Source organism: Rhineura floridana, chromosome 2 (genome assembly GCF_030035675.1).
Source record: "Rhineura floridana isolate rRhiFlo1 chromosome 2, rRhiFlo1.hap2, whole genome shotgun sequence".
Lineage (NCBI taxonomy): Eukaryota > Metazoa > Chordata > Lepidosauria > Squamata > Rhineuridae > Rhineura > Rhineura floridana.
Genome location: NC_084481.1, coordinates 2,076,514 through 2,100,757, shown reverse-complemented (window position 1 = coordinate 2,100,757; position 24,244 = coordinate 2,076,514). Strand labels below are relative to the sequence as shown.

The following is a 24,244-nucleotide window of genomic DNA, read 5'->3' as shown; positions in this document are numbered from 1 at the left end:
TGTAAAAATCGCTTCCCCAATAAAACGCCGATTTAAAAAAAGAAATGTTTATCTCTTCCCTTTTTCTATATCTGTGCTACTAAATTAAAAGCCACAATTGGCAATTAAGAACGAGAGGCGTGGCTCTGAGGCTCAGTTGCCGATTGGAGCAGCCGAGGTACGGTTTCGACGTATTGGACGGAGGGAAGGGCCGTCTAAGAAGCGGACGCAGCAGCATGGCGTGCGGGAGACGCCCGGGTGTTGGCGTCGGAGTGGTAATTACTAGTTCCGCCCATCCCGGCTGCGTCCTTCTTGGCAAGCGGAAAAGCAACGTCGGTGCCGGCACCTTTCAGCTCCCCGGAGGACACTTGGAGTTTGGGTAGGTCTACGCGTGTCGTCATCGTGATGTAACAACGTCGTTATCTGACGTTAAACGAATCAGAACGCAGTGCGCATGAGCTTTCCGCGGGTTCTAATCTAATTAAGTAGAATAGGATTAGGATGGATGTCGTCTCAATAAAATGTAGGAACATTGGGAGCTGCCTTATGCTGTCAGACCCAGTGGTCCATCTAGTTCAGTACTGTCTACTCTGCCTGGCAGGGAGTCTCTCTGGCTGCCAGTTTGTTTCCGGTCACAATTCAAAGTGCTGGTTTTGACCTGTAAAGCCCTATATGGCCTGGGTCCAGGCTATTTGTCAGACCGTATCTCCCCATATGAGCCTGCCCAGGCCCTGAGATCTTCAGGAAAGGCCCTTCTCTCAGTCCCACCACCTTCGCAAGCCCGATTGGTGGGGACACGAGATAGGGCCTTCTCGGTGGCTGCCCCCAGGTTCTGGAACTCTCTTCCTAGGGGAAGCACAAATGGCCCCTTCCTTGCTATCCTTCCGTCAGCAGGCAAAGACTTTTTTATTCTGACAGGCTTTTGGACTAGAAGATGTTTAAGATAAGGCCTCATAAGGTCTGTTGTATTGTTCTATGGTCCTATTCTTAATGTTTTAAATTGTTTTAGTATCTTAAGTGTATGTTTCATGATTTTAATGTTATGAATAGTTTAATTCTATTTTAATTGTATATTTTTGTATGTTTTTTTTACCTATGAGTAGTTTTTATTTGTAAGCCGACCTGAATTCCAGTTTTGGAAAAAGGGCGGGGTAAAAATAAAGATTCATTCATTCTCGCAGCTCTACTTGGAGTGGAGATGCCAGTGGGGATTGAACCTGGAACTCCCTGCAGAGCTGCCACCCTTCCCCTAACTACAGCCCTTTCCCTTAAGACCCGGTCCACGGTATCAAGTAGCTATTAAGAGAAACAATATTCACCGTTGGGGTCATGCGAGTCAGTACTTGAAAGGTCGTGTATGTTAATAATCTTGGTATCAATAAGAATTTTTGATTATGATAAATATTTGTTATTTCTTTAAAACACCAATAACTAAGATTGTTAATAGCTAAAATGAAATAGAATTCTGCCCCCGGCTTTGCTTTGGGGTGGACATAACAGAGAGACCCCCCCCCCACCAAGCCGCTGGGCATTGCAATGTGTCCAGGCAAGGAATGCAACTGTATTTTCAGGCTACAAGGTGGGAAGGCCAGACATGTCCCAGCTAAGATGGATGACTCCTTTCTTCCCCCATGCTGTAGTTCACCATGCCCAACCTTATATTTGTTTTGCAGTAGTCAATATAGGAGAAAATATGAAAGGATACAACGCATCATCTTCCACACCTTCTCTACACCTCTATAGTTTTTTTTATTGTACAAAGTCCATGTACTGCTGAAGTTAGATGTAGAGACTCACTGACTGACCACAATAATATCTTTTGCCTCATATATATATATATGAGGGTAAATTTGGTCTCTTATCAGTCAGTGAAGCTAAAAAGATAGAATCAAGCATTGGGTTTAATCCTTTGCAGGTCTCTTATTTGAGGTGGCAATTTAAATAGTCCCTTTAGGCTGTCACATCCTTAGAAATGATCATCTCCGCAGTTCTGAGATTTCTCCGCAGTTCTGAAACTGAATTTAGACTCCCATATTCAGCAGATAAAAACAGTTGCTGAATGTTAAATTTATGACTGTCAGTGCCATATAAAATAAACTTGCTTCCACAGTTAATTGATGTTGTGAGTTGCCATCTCCTAGTTATTTTTGCTTTTTGGATTCCTATCAATATGTTAAAAAAATTCTGTGGAACACTGCTCTTCCCAGCCTTTCTTGGCACAGACTGCAATTACCTGTAAAATGAGGTTTTAATTTCTAGGACCTGCCAATGTACCTCAAGGTCTCTGTCTTCTGTGCCCTTCCTCTGCCCTATTGTGTCACTTCACAGATCTGCTGAATGGCTGGAGGGCACTAAGACTGATATATGTGAAAGTGTCTGGGGACCTCCTCCCCCACTTCAAGAAGCCAGGGAAACCTGGGGCACTTAAAAAAAAAGAATCTAAGCCAGTCCCCTATGCTCATGCAAAATTTACCTTCTGGTGCAATCCAGACTCTAACACTGCTAGTAGTAATTTCTTTGGCAGTCTTGGGGAAAATATGGTATGTTTATATTGAATCAGCTGGATGACTTTTTTTTTCCTGCCCTGCAAGCCCAATATCTCCTCTCTTTCTGGCCCATTCTCCACTTCTTTCCCTTTTATTATAGTAATATCTCAGTTAAGGAATCCTCCAGGAACAAAGCTCCTTTTAAGGAAGGCTTTTTTAAAGGTGAAACTGACTAGCTTTGGGTTGCTATGGCTAAACTTTCAAGCCTGTGCCTTTGTTTTGCCATGGTGAAACTGACAAGCCTATCTGTTTGCTTTGCATTAAAGAGATCTCTTGCTTTCTCCCAGGGCTGGATAGGGAAGTATCCAATACAATTCAGAAGGGGAGGGGTGGGTGCCAGATAGGCACTTTTAAAGCTCCTGTTGAAGCTGCCCCTGCTATCTATGAGAGGGAGTAGGAACCTATCCTTATACTTTCCATGTTATTCCTACCTCTGGTACCAAAGTTTCTGTTAAAGAAGTAATGTCAAGGAACACTTCTACTTAGTTAACTGAGGTATTACTGTACTGTTATTGTATTTTATTTATAGTAATGTGGAATTAGGAAAAAAGCTGAATAAAAGTATAATTAAAAAGAGTAATGAGTAATGAATAAAAAGAGCAATCCCCCCAAAGATCTGTGCAGAAAATGGGAGTAGGTGCAATCACTCAAATCTTTATTTCCATACAACTGCTGGTCACAGGCAATCTTATGCTGCCTTTAACCTAAGAACTATTTCCTGTCCCTTCCTCACCCCATACTGGCCCTCAAATAGGTCCAGAAGGATAGACCTAGTGGTGAAGCCATTATCATCTTTATGGTTGCTGGATGATGAATAAGCTGAGTTCTACTGATGCTTCAAGCAGTTAGGCCTGATTCTTGCCTTCTGAGTACAACTAGTATTTTGCGTTTGCTTAACCTTTTTCCTCTTGTCTGTTTAGTGAAAGCTTGGCAGAATGTGCAGAAAGAGAGACCTTGGAAGAAACAGCCCTACACCTAGCATATGTCCATTTTGCATCAACTGTAAATGCTATTAGTCTGAAGGATCATTACCACTATGTCACTATCTTAATGAAAGGAGAAGTGGATATGAATTATGAATCTGAACCAAGGAATCTGGAACCTGATAAAAATGAAAGTAGGACATGATTTTACTCTTCAGTGAACATTGCTTAGTTAGGAAGTTTCCATAACAACATTCTGTGCATAGTTTTACAGTAAGATTATAGTTTTCTATTTCTTCTATCCTCTTGCGTATGAAAATGCCATATATATTTTTACATTGCCTCTGGTGAGGTTTAGGGTGTAATTCTATGCAGTTATCTTGGAGTAGGCTCCATTGATTGCTTCCATGTAAGCATTGGATGAGAGTGTAAATCTATCTTAATTTACGCAGGCGCCTCTTATCCATATTCTGATGGGGTTAGATCTGTAATGATACAAATAGAACAGTTATATGACCTCATACCCCCATCTATTTTGTTTGTTTGCATTGTTTTGCAGTTCTTCCAAATCTGTTCCAATAGGATCTTGAAGGAATAAAAATATTTAGCAATGTCAAAGGCCTGTAAAACCACTAACATTTTATTTATTTACATGTATATTCCACCTTTCCTCCAAGGAACTCAAAACAGTGTACATGGTTCTTCCCCCCCACACACACACACTTTATCATCACAGCAACCCTATGAGATATCATAGGTTGAGAGATGAAAACTGGCCATCAACTCCCATGAGCTTCATGGCTGAGTGGAGATCTGACCTGGACCCAGAGTTGTAATGCAACACTCTAGCCACTCCACCACACTGGCTACGCTTTAAAGAGAAATTGAGGGGGGACAGACAGAAGTTTCATGTGGCATTTTTATACTGTTTCTTCTTTGTTATATTGAAGCCCAACCAGTTACTACAATAATGCTCAGTTGAGAAAATGCTCCAATTGGAAGAGATGTGGAACCACCATCCATCCGAGATATTCTTCCTTCCCCTGCGATTGGTGCCTCCCCATGTGGCTTTTCTGTTGCAGACGGATCCATCATGCCCTGATCTCACACGGACCTTTGCAGAGTGAATCAGCCGAGAGGGCCCGGAATGTTTGAAACCCCTGCCACACTGCCAGTTGCCTTTTCTGTTGCAGCTGTTAAGCAGAAAATTGGTGGTCTCGCACTTCAGCAGTATAGCAGCATGCTTAATGCTGAAGGGTGGATACAGTTCAAAAATGAGTAGGCTTTTACGTGGGGAGTAAAAGGAAGAGCAATATTATGTATTGAAGCAGCTTACATCCTACTAGTGCCTTTAAGGTTGCTATCATACAGCAGCTTATTATGGACTTGGTGCTGCTGAAGAACGCAAGTTTTTTGCAGAGTCCACACAACATCACCCTTACCCAAAGGCCATCCCATATTTTCTCCCACCCACATGTAATGTGGATTTACTGCTTCCACATTTTTTACTTATTGGCTTTTCTGTAGAAATGGTAAATCTGGATGAAATGGGAATATGGGATGGCAGTTTGATAAGATCGTGTGAATGCTGCAAAAAGCTTGCATGGGTAGGTAGCACCGAGCCCACTGTAAACTGCCGTGTGGAAGCACCCAAATCCGGATACATCTTGGGGGGGGGGATGTCTACATGAGCTGGCTCAAAGTTCTGACTTCCTACAATGCAATACCTTTCCTCCTTTCTTTTTACAGGCTGGGAATGGGTCAAATGGGAAGAGTTTCCTTCGGCAGATCAACTGTTCTGGGGTTTACGCTGCTTAAAAGAGCAAGGCTACAATCCTTTCACAGAAGAATTAAATCACCTCATGGGATACACTGGAAATCACTTAAAAAGAGAGTGCTAAATTTACTGTGTAGGAAATGTTTGTTTTCACAGGGACTTATTTTTGTAAAATAAAGAACTCTATTCTACCCCTGTGGGCAAGCAGGGATGGGGGGAGTAAGCATATTCTACCCCTACCCTACATAGAAGTACACAGGCCTGGCACTAAACATGTCACCCAAAATGCAGCATTTTGACAAACGTTAGTCCTATAGCAAGGAAGATTGATACAATACGTGTACATATAATACATGTATAGCAATTAGTGCATGTTCAGTTGCATTTAAACAAGTGTGCTAGGGGATGCAGTGGGGCAGGGTAATTGCTTTGTCTTCTCATAGTAAAGGCATTGTTCTTCCATACCATGTGTGTTACTGCACGGTTTGTTTTTAAAATGTTCTGGGTTTATTTGGGTGCATTATGCTGTATGTTTCATATTGTGGCTTTCTCACCTGAACTGCTTTTCTGGCCCCAAGTGGGAGAGGTACTATCAAAAAGAACAGGAAAGAGTTGATAAGACCAATACAACTATTGTTCTGCAAAGCAAGTGAAAGCAATTCATCTCTGATTTTAGGGCGGTGCATGCACATGGCAGAATCCTACCAATTTGTTTTTAGACAGCTGGGGGTGGGTAACCTATTTTTCACCAAGCCAGCTAGGAAAACATTCTAAAATAACATTTTATTTTTTTTAAAAGCCCCATTTTTGTCCCCATTTCAGCTGTTCTGAAGCTGTATAAAGGTGGAGGATGCTTAAAGTCCAGGCATAATAAGGAAGCAAACGAGAATTCTGGTGGGAGAATGGGGTGGCTTCAGGAGGTATCAGGGACTACATGAAAAAAGGTTGGCCCTCAGCCACCTACGTTTCAAGATGTGGTAGGAAAGTGCCAGCTCACAGGCTATTTGCAGCCTGTGGGGCCTCCCGCTCTAGCCTACAGCTTCTTTGCCCCTCCTGCCCAGCACCATAATTACTGAATTGAAGCCAATAGCTTATTTCAGGACTACATGCGGCATGAACTGTGGAGGGATTCAGACACCACTTGGCTCCCATTTCTAGTGGCTGCCTCCATCTTCCTGCCTGCTGCTTTCCCCTCGGCCTTTTCAATTGTTCTGAGTCTACATGAAGGGCCAAAGGGGGGCCTTTGGGGTGAGGTGACCTGCAAAATGCCTGCACCATCACTGCAGCTTTTTTAAAATTAAGTTTACATTCTCTTAGACACCTCACTCAGTTCTAAACGAAGACCCTCCTTTGATCTTTTCTCAGAGCCTGCCCCCCCCCAAAAAAGAAAGTAGGAGAATGGCACTGCTGCCACTACGACAAAGATGGGGACAGGGCACAGAGGGAGGGGGGGTCAGGGCAGCTGTGGCACTGGGGACCTCTGAAGTCTAGTGCTGGCCCTGTATGAGTGTGGGGTGTGAGGAAGCACTGAGGGCCCTGTTCCCTGCTGGCCTGCAGTTCCTGGAAGTTTGGCTGCAAGGGAATCTAAGCCTCAGGTTGAAAAATTCACCACCCGTTTATAAAGGGTTGCCATAGTACAGTTCCTGGAACCTGCAGTCTTGATTTGCATATCCTGTACATTAAGCGGTGGGTTGCACCCTCCCTGACAATGAACAGCCACACAGATTTTTTTGTACTTTTTGCCAGCAACATGTTATTGAATTTGTATTGGCTGCCCCGGGCAGGGATATCTCCAATGGTAGCTTCCGCCCATCCATTGCTTGGGGCAGGTGCACTCCTCACCAGCTGGGCTCCTCTGCCTTATCCAAACCCGTTCCAGTACTGCAGACTTGCTGTAAAGGGATTTAGCTTGCTGTAAATCTAGTAAACTAACTCTCAGCTCAATATACTCTTAATGTTGTATCCAAGGGTACAATAACGGAAAGGAGCTTGTGCAACCTCTCTTTCGCCTCCAAAGCCTCCAAGGGCTTGCAGGGCCCTCTTGAATAGTGTGGGCTGTATTTTTCCCTTGCCGTGGTGGGAGGAGAACTCTGGTGGAAGGACAGAATCATCCAAAACCAGGCAAAAGCACTTTCCTTCTGCCTCTGCCTGAGCTGAGGCTATGTCCCCTACCTCCTCCAACAGCTGCCACCTTCACAGGCCACCCTGTGAAGGCACCCCAATCCTATGGAGGCGCTTTTCAGTAGGGCTGCAGGGAAGAAGAGGAATATGGTTGTGGGAGCTTTCCCCCCCACAATCACTGGATAAAACTTAATGCCCTCAGACTGGGCATGATGAATAGTAGCATTCATCATTCATCAAAAAGATGAATAGTAGTATGCTTTTATTTGAAAGAACCTCATTCAAAATATATCACAAAATTAGTCCCAAGCTTATTATATCCTATAAAAAAACCACACACAAAGCTGATCATGAGCTGAACCCTAGGGTTATATTCAGTGTAGCACTAAGGAGATTGTTCCACCAGCAGAAGCATTTCTTCTTGCCAGATGGAACAATCTCCCCTCTCCTCCCACAATGCACTGTTTTGGGGGTTCTCCTAGCCCTCCAGAGCAGATCTGGGGAGGGCGCCAGGGGAAATCCTGTTGCACTAGCAGTAATGCTTACAGCAGCTTCTGCTAGCGTAATGAGTTAGTAGAATGTGGCCCTGGCAACAAACTTATAATATCTATAAACATTTAACCCAATTCACATTGCATATTGTCTCCCAGAGATCCTGGGAGCAAAGTTCTGCTCACAGAATACTTCTGTTCATGGAAATGGATTTTCCCCAATTGCCCCCTTCCCCTCCAACTATCTATTCTGGCAAGTTGGAAAACCCTCCAGACCAGCAGGGGAAGCTACAAGGGGAATTGGTGAAAATTTTCCTTATACTATTTGCAGGCACCTTCACTGGATTGCAGCCCTTTCCACAAATTAAATGAACCCTTCACGGAAGGACTACTCTGGATCCAAGCCATGATAATTAGTTATCACTTCCCATAGTTGTTCACTAAAATAAATTCTTGGGGAAAAAATTTATCCACTGTACAATGAACACATTGAAACAAATTGTGTCATAGCCATTGGAAAGAAGCTCAGTTTTCTCCAGTACTGTGTCCAGCCATAAACAGGATCTTTTGAATGAATGAATTAAATATAAGGAAATAAATGCCCACATTTTAGTTTTCTTGTCTTGTACTGTAGCCCCTATCTGGATTGTAGACCAAGTGTACAGTCTGCACAAAATACTGAGATGTGGTTCCTAATCTGAGTCACTACTGCTAGTTGATGAATCTGTTGACATGACCTCTACATCGTCTTCATTTTCCTTATTATGTCCAGGAGGTTCTAGCATAAAGTCATTGCTGTGATTAGGCGGCAGCATGTTCATTGACATATCACTTGATTGCCAGGGATACTGAGGTGCGAGTACATCTAAAGGAAAAACAAAATAATACACAATCACACTTGCCATCTAGTTATTTTCATAACAATCTATTTTAATAACTTGCAGTCCAATACTATGACACTTTAGAAGTTTCATGGAACAAAGCAGGGCTTAACTTTTAACTAAACATTCACAGAATTATATAACTGCTAAGCATTGCAACCTATGACATACAACTAAAGCACAAGCCAGCCGAAGTTAAATGTTTATGCCCCACTGATTTCAGAGGGAGATAGTATGCTTGAAATTCCCATTAAAATCAATGGAAAACAATAGTGTTTTATTATGCCCCATGTATTTTAGTGCACATGACAAATCGTTCTCTTTCATCCAATAGCTTATGCCTAATATCAAACTCGATATGGATTGCTGAACTTTGGTTTGGTCCCCTTTCCATCCACCTGCCCAGTTTTGGAACTGAGAGAACCCTTCTGTCTCTCATACATTCACCCTCTACCTTCCAATTTGGAAGATAACTACGGCTAAGTTACATCTTTTTTCTTCTCTTTCTTTTTTGCTAATCATAGCTAGCCTAAACCACAGTTTACGCCTGCTTCTAACCATGGTTTCAACACTGGCAAAAATGTCAGTGCAGAGGTAGCTTTAATGACAGTCATTTCCAAAAAAGGAAGCTGTTCAAGGGAGGGAAAATTTATTTATTTATTAAAGTTATATTCTATCCTTCCAGAAGGAGCCCATGCTCGCTCCAGAAGGAGCGACATGCTGGCGATATCCTTGGCTTAGGTAGTGTTACATACATATTAAGCCACCATTAGCTCAGTGACTGCATGCTAATACTACAATAAAACTCAGCAATATTAGAGTAATGTTATCCACAATAACAAAAACATTTCTTTGGCCATACTGCATAGTGTAATTAACATTTAATAAAACTGAAATCATAAAGAATTTTTTGTTCTTTCAGTCCAATTTAGCAGCTGGCTAAATAAAGCACATTTCCCCCTCTCTAAAATAACGTATGCTATTTGAAACTACTCTTCAAATGCTTTGCTAGCAATCATTTGGTTCATTCAACCACCACTAGTCAATGGAGAAGTTTAATTTATCTTTATTCCCCATTACCTGGCAATCTGCCGGCTGCAAGTGCATCCCCTGGTAAGTGTCCATTGACACCATTTGCTGATGGGTTGTTCATCTGACCCAGCAAACCACTCCTCATCTCCAAATCAGTTGGGTATGGCCTCCTAGGATCGCCTTAAAAATAAACAATCGGTTTGCAATGCTGAATTAATATACTTTTGCAAGATAATTACCCAATCTCCATCAATGAACTTTTCTTTTTATCGTCGTCCACATAATAGCACAAAGGATGTTTGTTATGTAGGAAATTGTGTGTTTCACAATATTGCAATGCCTATGAAATTTAGCAAAAAAAAGTACACAAAATATATATTTGCAATTAACAGAGCAGAAACATCTATACATCTAATTATCAGTGAAAATATGCCAAATGTATCTCTTTGTTAAACTTGTTATTTACCTGGCACCCATGTCAGAGGAGCACAAACAGCATTGCTGGCACTAATTCTGTGAGCATATTTAATTATTTCTTCAGATGAAATTGCCCCTATGAGAAGTGGAAGAAAGAAAGATGCAATAGATAAAAGCATAATGTTTTCATTACAAGTTTCAAGAGAAGAAGCCAGCCTTCCAGGAAAAAAAAAATGTAAAAGCTGTAGCATCATAATGATGATGATTTATTAGATTTATATCTTGCCCTTCCAGTAGGAGCCCAGCAGTGATAATGATGTCTCTGCTCTAGTTTCCTGAGCTACCAATTCTGGCTCATTTTCGCATTTCTGCACACTGAATTTAATTACATTGTGAACCACTATTCTGGTATGTTTATTTTTTGCAGATCACTACATGTTCTTCTGCTATGGTTATCATGTGGAAGGCTAGTTGGGAATTTCCAAATTAAAACATTTCCTTCCTGTTTATTAAACTATTTTATTTTGCGCTCCCACACAGATATTGTGAACACATGGGTGCAACGACATTCATGCATGCTGGTGGCAGCTTTGAACAGCCAAGCAAAGTCTCACTTGTTGCATGGCCTGTAGTCAGCAACTAAGCAGAAGAGTTGTATGTTTGTGTTGCATCTAGATGGCCGCTGCTTGAACAGTCACCTCTGCATTTTTCCTGAGAAACTGTCCTTATCAAGCAAGGCTGATAATACTGAAAAGAAAATCTAACTGGCCACTATTGGGATACAATCACAGAGTATGGAAGGGGGCCTTGTAGGCCATCCAGACCAACTCCCTGCTCACTGCAAGAAATCCAGAGCTAGAGCATCCCCAACAGCTGGCTGCCCAGCTTAAACACATTCAGCAAGGGAGAGCCAATTACCATTCTAGATAACTGATTCCGTTGTCAAACTGTTCTTACCATCAAGAAGTTTCTCTTAATGTTCAAACAACATTTACCCTTCTGGAACTTAAGCCCATCAGATCTTATGGCAGCTGTGCACAAGTCTTATTTGAAAGGCTGTCATGCAGAAGAGTGCTATCATGTCCAGGCTAAACATCAGGATGTTAAACTAAAAAATACAGTTTTATTTACCTTCTAGCAAATTATGTCTGGAAGAAACAAAAAGAGCTCTTTTGTTTTAGCTTTCAAGTTGAACATTCCAAGAAAGTTGTGTCTTGAAATGTAGGTCTACGGGGCTGTTGGTGTGTTTCATTTTTTCCTAACTGTATATCTGTCATATATGACTTGGGAGATGTAGCTTTATAAAGCTGAAAGACATTAGACATGTCTGAGCTGGAAGGTGTTTTATAGTACAGATTCCAGGGTAAATTCGAGAGAAATGTGAGGTGTGTGTGTGTGCATTAGGAATGTACATACTTAATTGCTAGAAAATTGACTAAACAATCTCTGACTAAAATCTGACAATGAATTGATTAGGATTTCTTTTCCCTCGGGGGGAAATAATCCACAGGATTTAAAATCTGCAAAGCTACATCACACATATTCTCATAGTCAAGTCATGTGATCATCTTAAGTGGTAATCAACAAGACATAAATTTATCATATAATAAGACTTCCTCTCACTGGTGGGCATTTAAATACTGGTTTTCTTATTACTTAGCTGTGTTTTCACTGGAAAACTATTACACAAGAGATATAATCACCGCAATAAATGTGGTTGTGGAAACTGACCTTAAAACTTAATAAAATACAATAAAAATAAAATACTCACCCTTCCTTGCCTTTTCTATTGATTTCAGTTTTTCTTTTGCTTGATAAACAGCTGTAGCCTTTATATAAAATAATACTCATTGGTGAACAAATATGTAACCAGAGGCTCAATAAACTCTTTGCAACTAGAAAGAGTTTACTACAAAAACATTTCCAGTCATCCTAGCTGAACTAAAGTTTTTGCAAGATGACCAAACATTTGATAGAATCTTAAGAATGTATCTTTCATTTAACAACATTTAATAGCCTTTGCTGTTACAGAGAAAATCTTGAAACAGTATGACCCATGGATTATTAACTGTACATCCCGCCCTTCCTCCCAGAAGGAGCCCAGGGCAGCAAGTCTTGTCCCCATTAACCACTATGGTGGTGATCACCAGATGGCACTTCTGTGGCAGCCGGAATTATATCCAGGAGTTAGACTGCAGGAAAAAGGAAACATTACCACCTGGAACAAGAGGGAGCAGACAAGTAGAGTAGGGTGCTTTTCAGCACCCCGCTTTTCAGTGTTCCACTAATAGGGCGGCACCAGCACGGCTATCAGCTGTAGTGTGGGGAGCTCTAGCCGCTGCACTCCAGCTGACTGTGCGCTCCAGCTGATTAGCTGTAGCGCAGGAAGCTCACACACTCCAGCTGATCGCTATCAGCTGTAGCCCGGTGGATGGAGCTCCCAGCGCTACAGCTGATTGCGCACTACAGCTGATCAGCTGGAGCCCGGTGGCTGGAATACAGTAGGGCCCCACTTTCCAGCGGTTTTCGCTTTTCGGCGAGGGCCTGGAACATAACCTGCCTTATGAGTGGGGCCCTACTGTATAGGGAAGTCAACCTCAGTACAGAGGAGAAATGCAGAAGTGAGAAAAGCAATAGCATGGTAGACCTGAAGGTCCTTGGACAAAAAGGGAACACAGACAAGAAAGATTCAGTTGAATGGGGAGACTGAAGCAGAAGAACCTGAGGAACAGGAAAAGAATCTAAAGACTGCTTAAGAGAACCAAAGGAGGTGCAGACTTGGCTTTTAGGATGGTATAGCAACCAGGGTAAGTATCCCAGAGGGCGGGCATTTACTTGGGTAACATGCAACATATATTATTATGATCGATACATGAAAGCCACTAAATGTGCTTAAGAGACTAGTTAACTAGAGACCTTCTTTGCTTGGCAGATTTAACAGACAGTCATTTCTTGCCAATCTTCTGAAATGTCGGCATTTTACTCAGACTCACCAATATATGCTCTGCTTCTTTCAGTTGTTTCTGAAGCTGCTGAATATCACTGTCTCTCTTCTCTACCACTTTTTCCAATAGCTGCATCTCATGATAGATTTTCCCTTGATCAAGGGCCAGTTTCATTAATTCTTGGAACTCTTTATCCCTTTGAATCAACAACTCGAGGATCTGTCCAACACAAATTATTACATGCCATTTTTGGTTGCCAAGTAGGAATACAAAGCTGAATGGGAAAGTGATTTGCTGTCAATTTTAGAGCAGTTCCTTGAAAGCAATTTTGCTCTAAATCGCCTCCAGGGAAAATACGCACACAAATATGGCCCACATATGGCTTACGGGGGACCTACCATTATGCTAACTTTCCATACTTTGTTCATAGCTACTCTATTTGCAAGGGGGAGGATTTGACTGCTCAAAAACAACAATTCTGAACATATCAAAGAAGCACTTCCCAAATACTTATTCCATTTCTATCCTGCCCTTCCTTCCAAAAGAGCCAACAGTGGCAAACAAAGAGCAGCAGCAACAAGATATATTAAATAACAAGATATATTAAAATAAAATAAAACATTTAAAAACATTAAGAATGTCTTTAAAAAGTCACATGTTCTCACAGCTAATAATTTCAGTTGCTAAGAACAGTATCTTTCAGTTGTCATTTGCATTGGTGAACAAGAATGTTTTTAATTTCCTCCTAAATGTCAATAATGAGGATGACGGACATACCTCACTAGGGAGAACATTCCATAAGCTGAGAACCACTACTAAGAAGGCCCTGTCATGGGTCAGTGCCAACTGAGGAGCACTCAGTGGCAGTATCACCAAGAGGACCTCTCCTGCCAATCGTACAGTCCAATATGGTTGATATTGGGAGAGGTAATCTTTTAAGTACATGGGTCCCAAGTTGCATAGGGCTTTGTATGCTAGTACAGTAGGGCCCCACTCATACAGCAGGTTACATTCCAGACCCCCGCTGACAAGCAAAAATTGCCGGAAAGTGGGACATAGCCGGAAGCCTGCTGCTGCTCCAGTCCGATCAGCTGTACAGTAGAGCTGATCATGTGCTCCAGCTGATCGCTGGCAGCTGGAGCTCCCCGCACTACAGCTGATTGCCCTGCTGGCGCCATATTAGCGGAACGCTGAAAAGCGGGGCCCTACTGTACTAGCAGCTTGTATTAGATTTGGTCGCTCACTGGCAACCAGTACAGCTTTTTCAGGGCTTGTGACACATGTTCCCATTGGGCTGCCCCGTTCTTCACTAGCAGAAGCTTCCAGAGAGTCTTATTATTAATTTATTAAATTTATATCCCACCCTTCCTCCCAAAAGGAGCCCAGGGTGGCAAACTATAAGTAAATGAACAACAAAAACGTCTTAAAAACAAATCCAATACAGATGCAGACTGGAATAATGGTATCTATTTAAAAGGCTTGTTGAAAACGGACAGACTTCAGTAGATGCCACAGAGACGGCACCTGTCTAATTTTTAAGGGGAGGGAATTCCAAAGGCAGGTGCTACAACACTAAAGGCTTGCTTCCTATATTATGTGGAACAAACTTCCTGATGAGATGGTATCTCCACGGGGTGCTCACCTGCAGAGCACAGTGATCAACTACATATATAAGGGGTGAGATGATCTTTTAGGTATCCTGGTCCCAACTATATAGGCCTTTATACACCAAAACCAGTAACTTGAATTTAGCCTGATGGCTAACTGGCAGCCAGTGCAATTCTTTCAGCCAGGGGGTAACATGTTGGCAATATTCTGCAACAGTGAACAGTCGAGCTGCCACATTTGCACCCATTGTGGCTTCCAGACAAACCTCGAGGGCAGCCCCATATAGAGCACACTGCAGTAATCCAGGCCTTGAGATTACACCATATGGATGACGGTGCTCAGGCTATTCTGGTCCAGAAACAGCCACAGTTGTCTTACCAGCCAAAACTGATAAAAGGTACTGCTAGCTAGAGGTCGCTGTGAAGTTTCATATTTTTATGCATATGTTTCATGCTTGTGTTTTAAGTTTATGGTAGTTGATTTATATTAGAGTATTTAAGGTAAGTGGTTAGTGTTGGGAGGGAGGAATGAGTGAGTAGAATGTTGGAGTGTGCTGGATAGCGATTGGCTGAGTGACTGCAAGTGAGAAGTTTATATTTTGTTGGAATATATGGGGTTCAACTCCAACTTGTGAGTTGAGGCTGCATGGGGCTAAAGGCATAGCTAGAAAGGAGACCTCTTGGTTGCTAGGCTATAACTGTCCTTTGATCTCCTGCTGTCTCTTCCTTCCTGCTAGACTGATATGCAAGGAATGTTGATCCCAGTTCCTTCCCGCCTTCCCAGTCTTTCTTCTTTCTCGAGAGGGGAGCAGACATCTTTCCTTTGTCTCTCCTCTCAACCAGCATGAGGGCTAGCACTGGGACCAGTGCCGGCTGCTCCAGCATAGCTAGTTAGCTAGATATAGAACTCTTTCCTATCAAGCATGTACTTCCAGAATAAAGTAGTTCTTTCTTATTTTAAAGCTTAAAGTCTCTGTCTGACTAATTTGCAGGGAAGGTAGAATCTTAGCAAAGATTCAAACACACACACATAAGCTCGCTCAAAACTCTCTGTTCCGCTACGCAACTCTGCAGGGTCCTACAGGACATTGGGCCCAACGTCCTATATATTTGAGGGTGTGTCTGGGCAGTGAGGGTCTGTTGGCATAGTTTGGAGGGACTGTTTAGTGTAAGAGAATGTAGGGTCAGCATTGTTAATTATTTTTGGATTAGCTGGTGAGATGGTGGTGCTAGTGTAGGAATATTAGAAGGGTAGGCCAGGTAGGACTAAAACAGTGTTTAAAGAAAATTCAGTAACTAGTTTAAGACCTTGAGAAAATTTATGAAACAGCATGCTTATGAACAATAAGTGAACTTGCTTCTTTTCAAATATATCTGTTCTAAAATATTGCTTTGTTTTCACACAAGCGCTTCTTCATTGGCTACACTAGCGGCTGAGTCAGATACTTGGTATCTGTGGTGGCTGCATATCATTGAAGGAGAGTTCATTCGATACCACTCTCAGTCACAATTCTGTACCCACTACACCCCTATCTGGACAGAGACAGGGACAGCCTAGCTGTGGTGATCAATGTCCTGGCAACCTTTAGAATGGTTTACTGCAATGCACTTTATTTAGGACTGTTTCTGAAGATGGTTTAGAACTGCAGCTGCTGCAGAATGCAGACTGCTGATACGGATTAGTCTGTCTGACCATCTCACATGCGTATTAACACAACTGCACTAGCTGCCTGTAATTTCTGTCCCCAGTTCAAATTGCTGGTTTTACCCTATACGTTTTATACAATTCAGGACCTGACTAACTGCCTCTTCCAACAAAAACGTACCCAGACCTTACGAGCATCATGTGAGACCCTTCTCTATGCGCCCTCTCTGAGAGGGGTTCAAAAGATGGCAACAAGGCAGAGGGCCTTTTCATTTGTGACCTGAGGAATGATCTCCCGAGTGAGATTTGCCTGGCGCCAACAGTGATGACTTTTCGGCATCAGATGAAGGCTTTCTTCACCCAGTCATTTGATCCAACTGAGTCAAGACATGATGTTAGTGCTGCTTTGGATTGTTGTTGTTAAGCCACCACTTCCTCACGCCCCTCCCCCAAGCTGGCATTCTATGTATTGATTGCTTAAATTTTGTTTTAACAATTTTGTATGTTTTTAAACTTGATTGTAAGTTGCCTAAAAGCTACCCTACTAGGTGACTAACAAAATTCATTCATTCATTAATATAGCCCTGATAATCTATTGGCACAGGAACGGAATACAATCCAGTGCGGATGAACGCTGCTTCTCCCAGGAGCAATAAAAATCTGAAGGGAAAGCACTGAGGCTCAACCCAAGCATCTTTTTCTGCCACTAACAGATGAATGCTGAGATGTTGCTATGACAGCACTACCCTTGAGTACAAAGGCTGGTGGGGGAGGATTGCGACACCTGAACCCAGGCACCCCCTCTCATCCTCTAACTAACACAGCCTTTCCCAACCAGTGTGCCTCCAGATGTTGTTGGACCACAACTCCCATCAGCCTCAGCCAGCATTGCCAATGGGGAATTGTGGTCCAACAACATCTGGAGGCACACTGGTTGGGAAAGGCTGAACTAACAGATCAGAACTCTGGTGCTTTCCTCACAGCAGTGCTCAAGCAAACCAGGACAGAATGGGTAGCCTCCACAGGCCTGGCTTTATCAGTCTGTATCCAACACTACAGCTTTGCTGGTGCAACAGACTTCCATGATTGCAATGCGACTTTCTCTTCCTCTCCTGTTCCCTCTAGACCCCACACGCCCTCAAAATCAGCTCCAGAAAGTTGGGGGGACCCTCTGGAGCATATTCTGTGGGTGCATGGGAGGAAGAGAGGAAAAAGGAGTCCTGCTGCCCATTGACTTTTTCATTTTCTGAACTGGCAACTGGCCCAGGTATAGGAAACACAGGCATGGCAATAAAAAATTATCCAGCCACTTGGCAACCCAAACAATAGGTCAGGAGATACAGTACAGTATTCCTTTATTGTGACTTTAGCCATAAGCCTTATGCACAGATACAAATACATACAATTTTTATTAAAAATTCACAGCGTTGTGGAAATTATCAGATGACTATTTTGAACTAGGAGATTTTGTAACAAAGGATTCTCTCAGTTTCTGGGCAGCCAAAGCAAAGTTGGCTACTGCGATGGTCACTAAATTAGAATTATCACATAAAAGCATATTAACCAACTCCCTATCGGAGCAGGGAGCTAAAACATCTAAAAAAAAGATAAAAACTTTCGTCTAGGATCCTCATAGAGTGGGCAGTGAAGTAAATAATGAGCTAACTCCTCTATGGCCTTACAGCCGAATATACAGTGGCGTTGGGTCACTGGTATGCCACTGTATTGGCCTTCTAAGTAAGCTGTAGGCATGGCCTGAAAACGGAGGGCAGTAAATGCTCTTCTAATATTGGCTCTGTCAAGCGTGCCCAAATAGTTGGACATAGAATGACTGAGTTTAAAATGGGGATACCAGGATGAAAAGGGAGCTGTTACTATGGACATTCGATCTTGGGAAGCATCGTAGTGAAAAAAACAGTTTCGGAGGGCAACTCTATTTAATTCCAACAATTCAGCTTGGGAAAGTTCATATTTAGAAAGTATTATCTGACAGTCTGTTGCCCATCCACCAGACCGCATTTGTTCATACCAGCATTGTTTGACCAAGGCTGAGTCATTCATGTGAAGGATTCTAAGCCAATAACGGATGTGGGCTAAGTCTATGCATGCTGCACTTGAGGGTAAGCCTAATTCCGCTCTAAGATGGGCAGACGGGGTCCCCGATGGAAGGCCCAGCACCTAAACAAACAGCAAGCATGATGCTCTTTCCTGTAGCAGATGGCAGAGATGGAAAAAAATGTTTTCATTATTTGCCAGGCTGATCAACGTGCTAGGTAAAGAACAAAAGATAGATTTTGTACTCTTTATGAGATTTTAAAATGTTTGCTTACCTGGCTCTCCTCCCCAGGTTGTGCGTGTTTCTGGTTTCTTGAAATTGCCAACATCTCAATCAGTTCTCTGAAGCAAAGTTTCCATACAGGAAAGAAGTCAGTTGTAGTTACTGAAAACTGAGTTACATCTTTCCCTCCTCCACAGTCAATAAAGGGTGGTGTTCAACTAAGCCCTACTCAGAGAAGACCCACTGAAATCAATGAACCTAAGTGAGTCATGCCCATTAACTTCAATGTGTTTACTCTGAGTAGAACTAGCATGGAATACCACCCAAGAGGTTTCGCAAAGTTGCCATAACCCTTAAGATCTATGGAAACACTTTTATTCATTTATTATTACAATACTGACTCCATGTTTATTGCTTTCAGCATTTCATCACGTTCAATTGCTTTGGCAAAGTCATACCAAAGTCATAAAATGAAACACTGCAATCTACCTCTCACAATCTTCATAAAGTTATGCTAGTGAAAATCTCAAGTACATTAGAAGTGTGTCAGTATTTTATTACATTTATTTATTTATTTATTACTAGTATTGATTAGTCACTTTTTTCAACAACAGAACTCAAAATGACTTACAAAAAGGAAGCAAGAACACAATAATTGAAACAGCTTGCAACAAAAGCAAACAATTACAAAACAATTTCAGGCAAAATAATACAACCATAATAGAAAAAGTCACAAATAGCAAATATTACAACAACACAAAAACTATTTCTACACTGTAAGTATAACATAACATATTATAGGAGGGCGCATTACACGTCTAATCAATATTGCAAGAGTAAAAGAAAACTAAAGCCGTTTCAACTTAGCTACTAGAGCACCCCAACCATGACGTTATACGCAGTCTCATTCTTTCTAACAACAGAAAGTCCCTTTAGTCTCCGTCAGTCTCCATCAGCCGCCACCCTAGCTCTTCCCAGCAGCCCGATCTCAAACAGCGGCATCAAGTGGCATTGAGTGGCTGACCGCGCCAGCGCGTCTCCGGGGAAGTCCTGCTTGTGGATTCCTCCAAGGAGCTCAAGGAGGTGTACACAGTTCTCTCTTCACCATTTTATCCTCACAACAACTCTGTGAGGTAGGTTAGGCTAAGAGACAGTGACTGTCCCAAGGTCCCCAGCGAGCTTCATGGCTGAGTGGGGATTTGAACCCTGGTCTCCTAGATCAGAGCAACACCCTAACCATTACACTACACAGGCTAGTCATTCTGAATAAAATAACAAGATTCAAATTTTAAATCTGGGGTTATTATCGTTACATAAAATGAACTTGAGGTTTATTTGTTTAGAATAAAATGTATATGCCACTTCTTAACCAGAAAAGGTCGTATGGGTTGCCATAAGACCCAGGTTTTCTGGATTTTGTTTTCTTCAGGCCACTATATACCCAGCTTTCATTTTAAAAAAGGAAAGGAAAGCCTCTGCTCTCATAGAACAATGATGATTACCCAGCAGCCCATGACCACGATATGGCATCCATGCAATTCTATGCCCCCTCCCCAAGACTATGGCAGTGGCACACGAAGAAACAGTAATAAACCACATTGGCAAATCTGCAGTCACAGAGAGGCTTGCCATTGCAAGGACCAGCATTTATTCTTTATTTACTGTGCTGTAATTCAACAACTGCAGTGCAGCATTTCAGTCTTTGCTATGGTGACTGTGGGCAATCTTTGCCAAAGTGACTGCAACAGCATTGTGTTGGTTCTACTGTCACTTCCGCCTTCTTGAGTGCTTCCTGAGCACTCTGTGCTCTTTGTATGAATGTCTGGCCCATTTTTTCTCCTTCCCAAGACAACCTAAAACTCCAGTTTGCACACACACACACCACCAACATCCAATTTATGGGGTGGCTGGGTGGAAAGAAAGCTTAGGAGCCGCCCTCACCCATTCCTGAAGCCCAAAGAGTTGATTCCCAAAATCTTTTCTATCACCAACTCACTGTGTAGTTTCCGGCTTCTTACACATGCACTCTCTGAAAATGTGAAGCAAGAAAGCGGCCTCCCTCAAACTTTTGTTGTAAGAAAATATCAGAAAATTTGAAAGGGTTGTGTGTGTTGTATGCTTAAGAATATGGATATACCGTATTAGACCACCCTTCTGCATCCCACCTGCCTGGTCCACGAGAGGGCTCAATAGATTCTCACCTTTGCAAAAGGATGCGTAGTATTTCAGATGGGGGGAGAAATATATGAAATCAACTCAAACGGTGTTGCTAATTGAGGCAAAAGAAGCAAGCAGTAAATACAAAATGGCAGATGACTGGTGTAGCTGACCTTTGGAAAACATGGGGGGGGAGCCTTTGGGGAAAGATGCTTAATTCATCTCTCTGCTTTCAAATACCAGCATGACAGCTGGTAAAGCACACTAATTTTATAACATTTTTCCAGTCCCATCAGCACCATTTGAAAACCGTGTGTGACGTCTGTGTACGCACTCTGGTGTGTGGTGCCCATGCTCACTTTTTGGTCTCACACACTTTTTTGGCATACATCCTTCTGAGGGGTTGCAAAGGCCCTCATTTTAAAAAGGTTAGCCACCCCAGGTTTAAAAACAGAAACAAAATTAAAACGTTTTTTAACATGAAATAAAACTTGAGTTAGAAAGAAGATGAACCCTGTCTTTGCTGCTACCTTTTGTTTGGAATTAGACACTTTGTTGTCCAAACAGACCTATGCTAAAATATTCGAATTCTCCATTATTTTCTATGGATAGCCCTTAGGTTTGAAAGAACCCAGACATCAGGTATCATAAATAATTCTATTAATTATGAGCCTATGTGTGTAGTCAATAAGAAGAAGAAAATACACAATTTCTGAATCCCATCACCTTGTCAGTGGCTCAATTTGTACATCATGGTAAGACAAACAATAGCTTATCAGTGCAAACAACACAAGCGTGTATATTCCCGGAGAGGAGCTTGAGGCCACTTTGATTCTCTTTCCTGCTGTGCTGCTACATGTTAGCGTGTCATCCAAACTGAGGCACATGGGTTCTCTCCTCTAGACAAACTGTGAACTCTAATGGAAGAACCATGGTTACAGCCTAAGCTAAACCATGGCTTACCTCACAGCAGCACAACAGCAGCAGGACCAGACGAGGAGCAAAGCAGGTTCAATCTCCTCTCCAAGAGTTTGTGCAAAGCCATGGCTTTGCTTAGCATTACATACAAACTGGATTAAAGCTTTCTTTTGGCTTTCCTGAGACACTAGCTGAGGGGAACGAACAATCCAGTAGTTGGTGTTAAAGCAGAGGTGGGGAACCTTTTTAAGGCCAAGGGCCGTATTACCTTGCTGTTGGAGGCAACACTCCACAAGTGAGTTTGGTCAGACCTACCCACAATCACATACACTTAACATACATGCATACACATCTATTTCCCATGAAGGCAGAATCATATATTTAATTCTTGGTAACTCCATGCAAGTTTCACCTTAGGAATGCAAATAAGGTCAATGCACAGCTGAACTACAAGCCTTGCCTTACAATTGCATTCTGAAAATTGAATCCATTCAAATTGCAAAATACATGGAGTACTTTTTTTTTTATACAGTAGGGCCCCACTCATACAGCGGGTTATGTTCCAGACCCCCACCGAAAAGTGAAACCCGCCAAAAAGTGGAACTCTTTCAATAAAATGGCGCCTGACGTCCACAAAACACCATAAAAGCGGAACAAGCACCATATGCGTGGGGCCTTACTCTAATTCAGTGATTCTCAAACAGTGCGCAGGGGTACACTGGTACGCCGCAAGAGGTGGCTAGGTGTCCCAGGAATATTATGAAAGTATATTATTATTAAGCTATATTTATTCATAGTTTAAAATATATTAATATATTTTTAATTTTGTACACGAAGTGCGCCAGAAAATTTTTATATGTTTTACAGTGCGCCGCAAACCAAAAAAGATTGAGAACCACTGCATTGAAAGCCGCTGTATTTGCGGAACGCTGAAAAGTGGGGCCCAACTATATTCATAACATTTCTCATCCCTGTCTAATGTGTGCTCTACAAGACGTTACCTTTCCTAGACTTTTAACTGGCTTCAAAAAATAAGCCATTTTAAGGGGGGGCATTTCCCCCCTCCCCCTAAATCTTTCAGCAGCTTGTTGGCCTTTCCAAATGCGCAAACAGACCCCTAAAAAGCGTTGTTCATGCTAAAATAAAAAAGAGAGGTAAATTATTGGTATAGTTCAGAATCTGGAGTCCATTTCCGAGTTCTTGGTTAGAATAGAATAAAAAAAACCTCAATTCATTTCGTGTATGTGTTAATAATTATGAAATAAAAACCAAGGTATGTATTATTACTATAATTTCTGGACATTGCATTATATGCCTTTGAAAAAAACAATCCATGTAACATGTCTATGTTTGTCTATTTATAAAGTTTACCTCGGGGCGGGAGACTGTTGGCGTCAATGATCTTGAAATTAACCACTATGTACGACTGAAACAATAACTGTTTTAAATGGTTCCTTTAAATCTGCAATAAAATTGTTAGCAAAAAAAAAAGACGGAAGCGTCCTTCGCTCCGAGGAAAGAAAAGGCAGGCGCGGAATGACAGCCTTGCAAAGAAGGGCAACGCTACGCATGCGCGTCAGCCGCCAGCAGGTTTTGGGACGCGACTCGAGACATGCGACCTGTGACTGCCTTTCCGTTGCAGGTCGCGGTGGCGTCGACGTCAGAGGCAGCCTACCTGGCAAGGAGCTCCAGGTCGTCCAACGCAGTCAAAAGCCGTTCTCGAGTACTGCCCCGCTCCCCGCTTCCACTCGCCACCGTCGCCATCACCGGCGCAGGCTGAGAGCAGCCTCTTCCTGCCAATGAGGAGGAGGAAGCCGCAGCAAAGAGCGGCCGGCTGCTTCGGACTTGGAGAACGCAAGGGGAAGAGACAGCGCCATCTGCTGGCCACCTAGTGAATCACGGCGTTAAAGCTAGAGATTGGCATATAACGCATACATTTGCAATACTATCCTATATATGTCTTTACTCGGAACTCGAAGTAAATCATATTGGGTGGTATTCAACGCTTGTCTTACTCAGACGAGACCCATTAAAGTTGGGCTGGCAGATTGGGCTGGCGGATTGCAGATCTTGGGGGGCTTAAATGTTTAAGCTTTTAATTTTTAATCTCTATTTTTTAGGATTTTGATTATGTCTATATGGAATGTACTTGTGTTTGGTTGTAAGTCGCCCAGAGTGGCAGATTAACCTCTGCCAGATGGGCGTCTAACAAATCTCATAAATATATAAATAAATAAAGTTATTTTTGTTGTTGTTACGTGCCTTCAAGTCGATTATGACTTATGGCAACCCTATGAATCAGCGACCTCCAACAGCATCTGTCATGAACCACCCTGTTCAGATCTTGATTAAAGTTAATCGACATAACTAAAATAGCTTAATTAATTTCAATGGGTCTACTCTAAGTAGGACTATGTTGAACACAACCCATTGTGTTCAGCATACATTAGATTCTAGTTCTAAGCCTTTTCCTCTCTCTGGGAAGTGAGAGCTAGCCACAGGAATCAAGGGAGAGAGCCAAAATTTT

At 42.3% G+C, this 24,244-nt stretch overlaps 2 protein-coding genes across 6 annotated transcripts; one reads left to right on the top strand and one right to left on the bottom strand.

Moving 5' to 3' along the window:
- Nucleotides 1-155: 155 nt before the first annotated feature.
- On the top strand, nt 156-7,406 carry NUDT15 (nudix hydrolase 15). Its single transcript, XM_061607586.1, has 3 exons — nt 156-358; nt 3,446-3,642; nt 5,198-7,406. Exons 1-3 carry the CDS (start codon nt 216-218, stop codon nt 5,347-5,349), a joined length of 492 nt encoding a protein of 163 aa, XP_061463570.1. The 5' UTR covers nt 156-215; the 3' UTR covers nt 5,350-7,406.
- MED4 (mediator complex subunit 4) lies at nt 3,160-23,536 on the bottom strand. 5 transcript variants are annotated; one of them, XM_061607583.1, is made up of 8 exons: nt 23,393-23,483; nt 20,844-20,911; nt 18,695-18,761; nt 13,161-13,331; nt 11,939-11,996; nt 10,217-10,303; nt 9,799-9,930; nt 3,160-8,702 (listed from the first exon to the last, which is right to left on the bottom strand). In XM_061607583.1, the coding sequence occupies exons 3-8, from the start codon at nt 18,746-18,748 to the stop codon at nt 8,530-8,532; spliced, it is 675 nt and encodes a 224-aa protein (XP_061463567.1). In that variant the 5' UTR covers nt 18,749-18,761; nt 20,844-20,911; nt 23,393-23,483; the 3' UTR covers nt 3,160-8,529. The 5 variants fall into 5 exon arrangements, with proteins under 5 accessions (XP_061463567.1, XP_061463569.1, XP_061463568.1 ...); XM_061607585.1 differs by lacking the exon at nt 20,844-20,911 and adding an exon at nt 18,394-18,572 and having other exon boundaries at nt 23,393-23,415; XM_061607584.1 differs by lacking the exon at nt 23,393-23,483 and adding an exon at nt 23,089-23,360.
- Between the last annotated feature and the right edge of the window lie 708 nt (nt 23,537-24,244).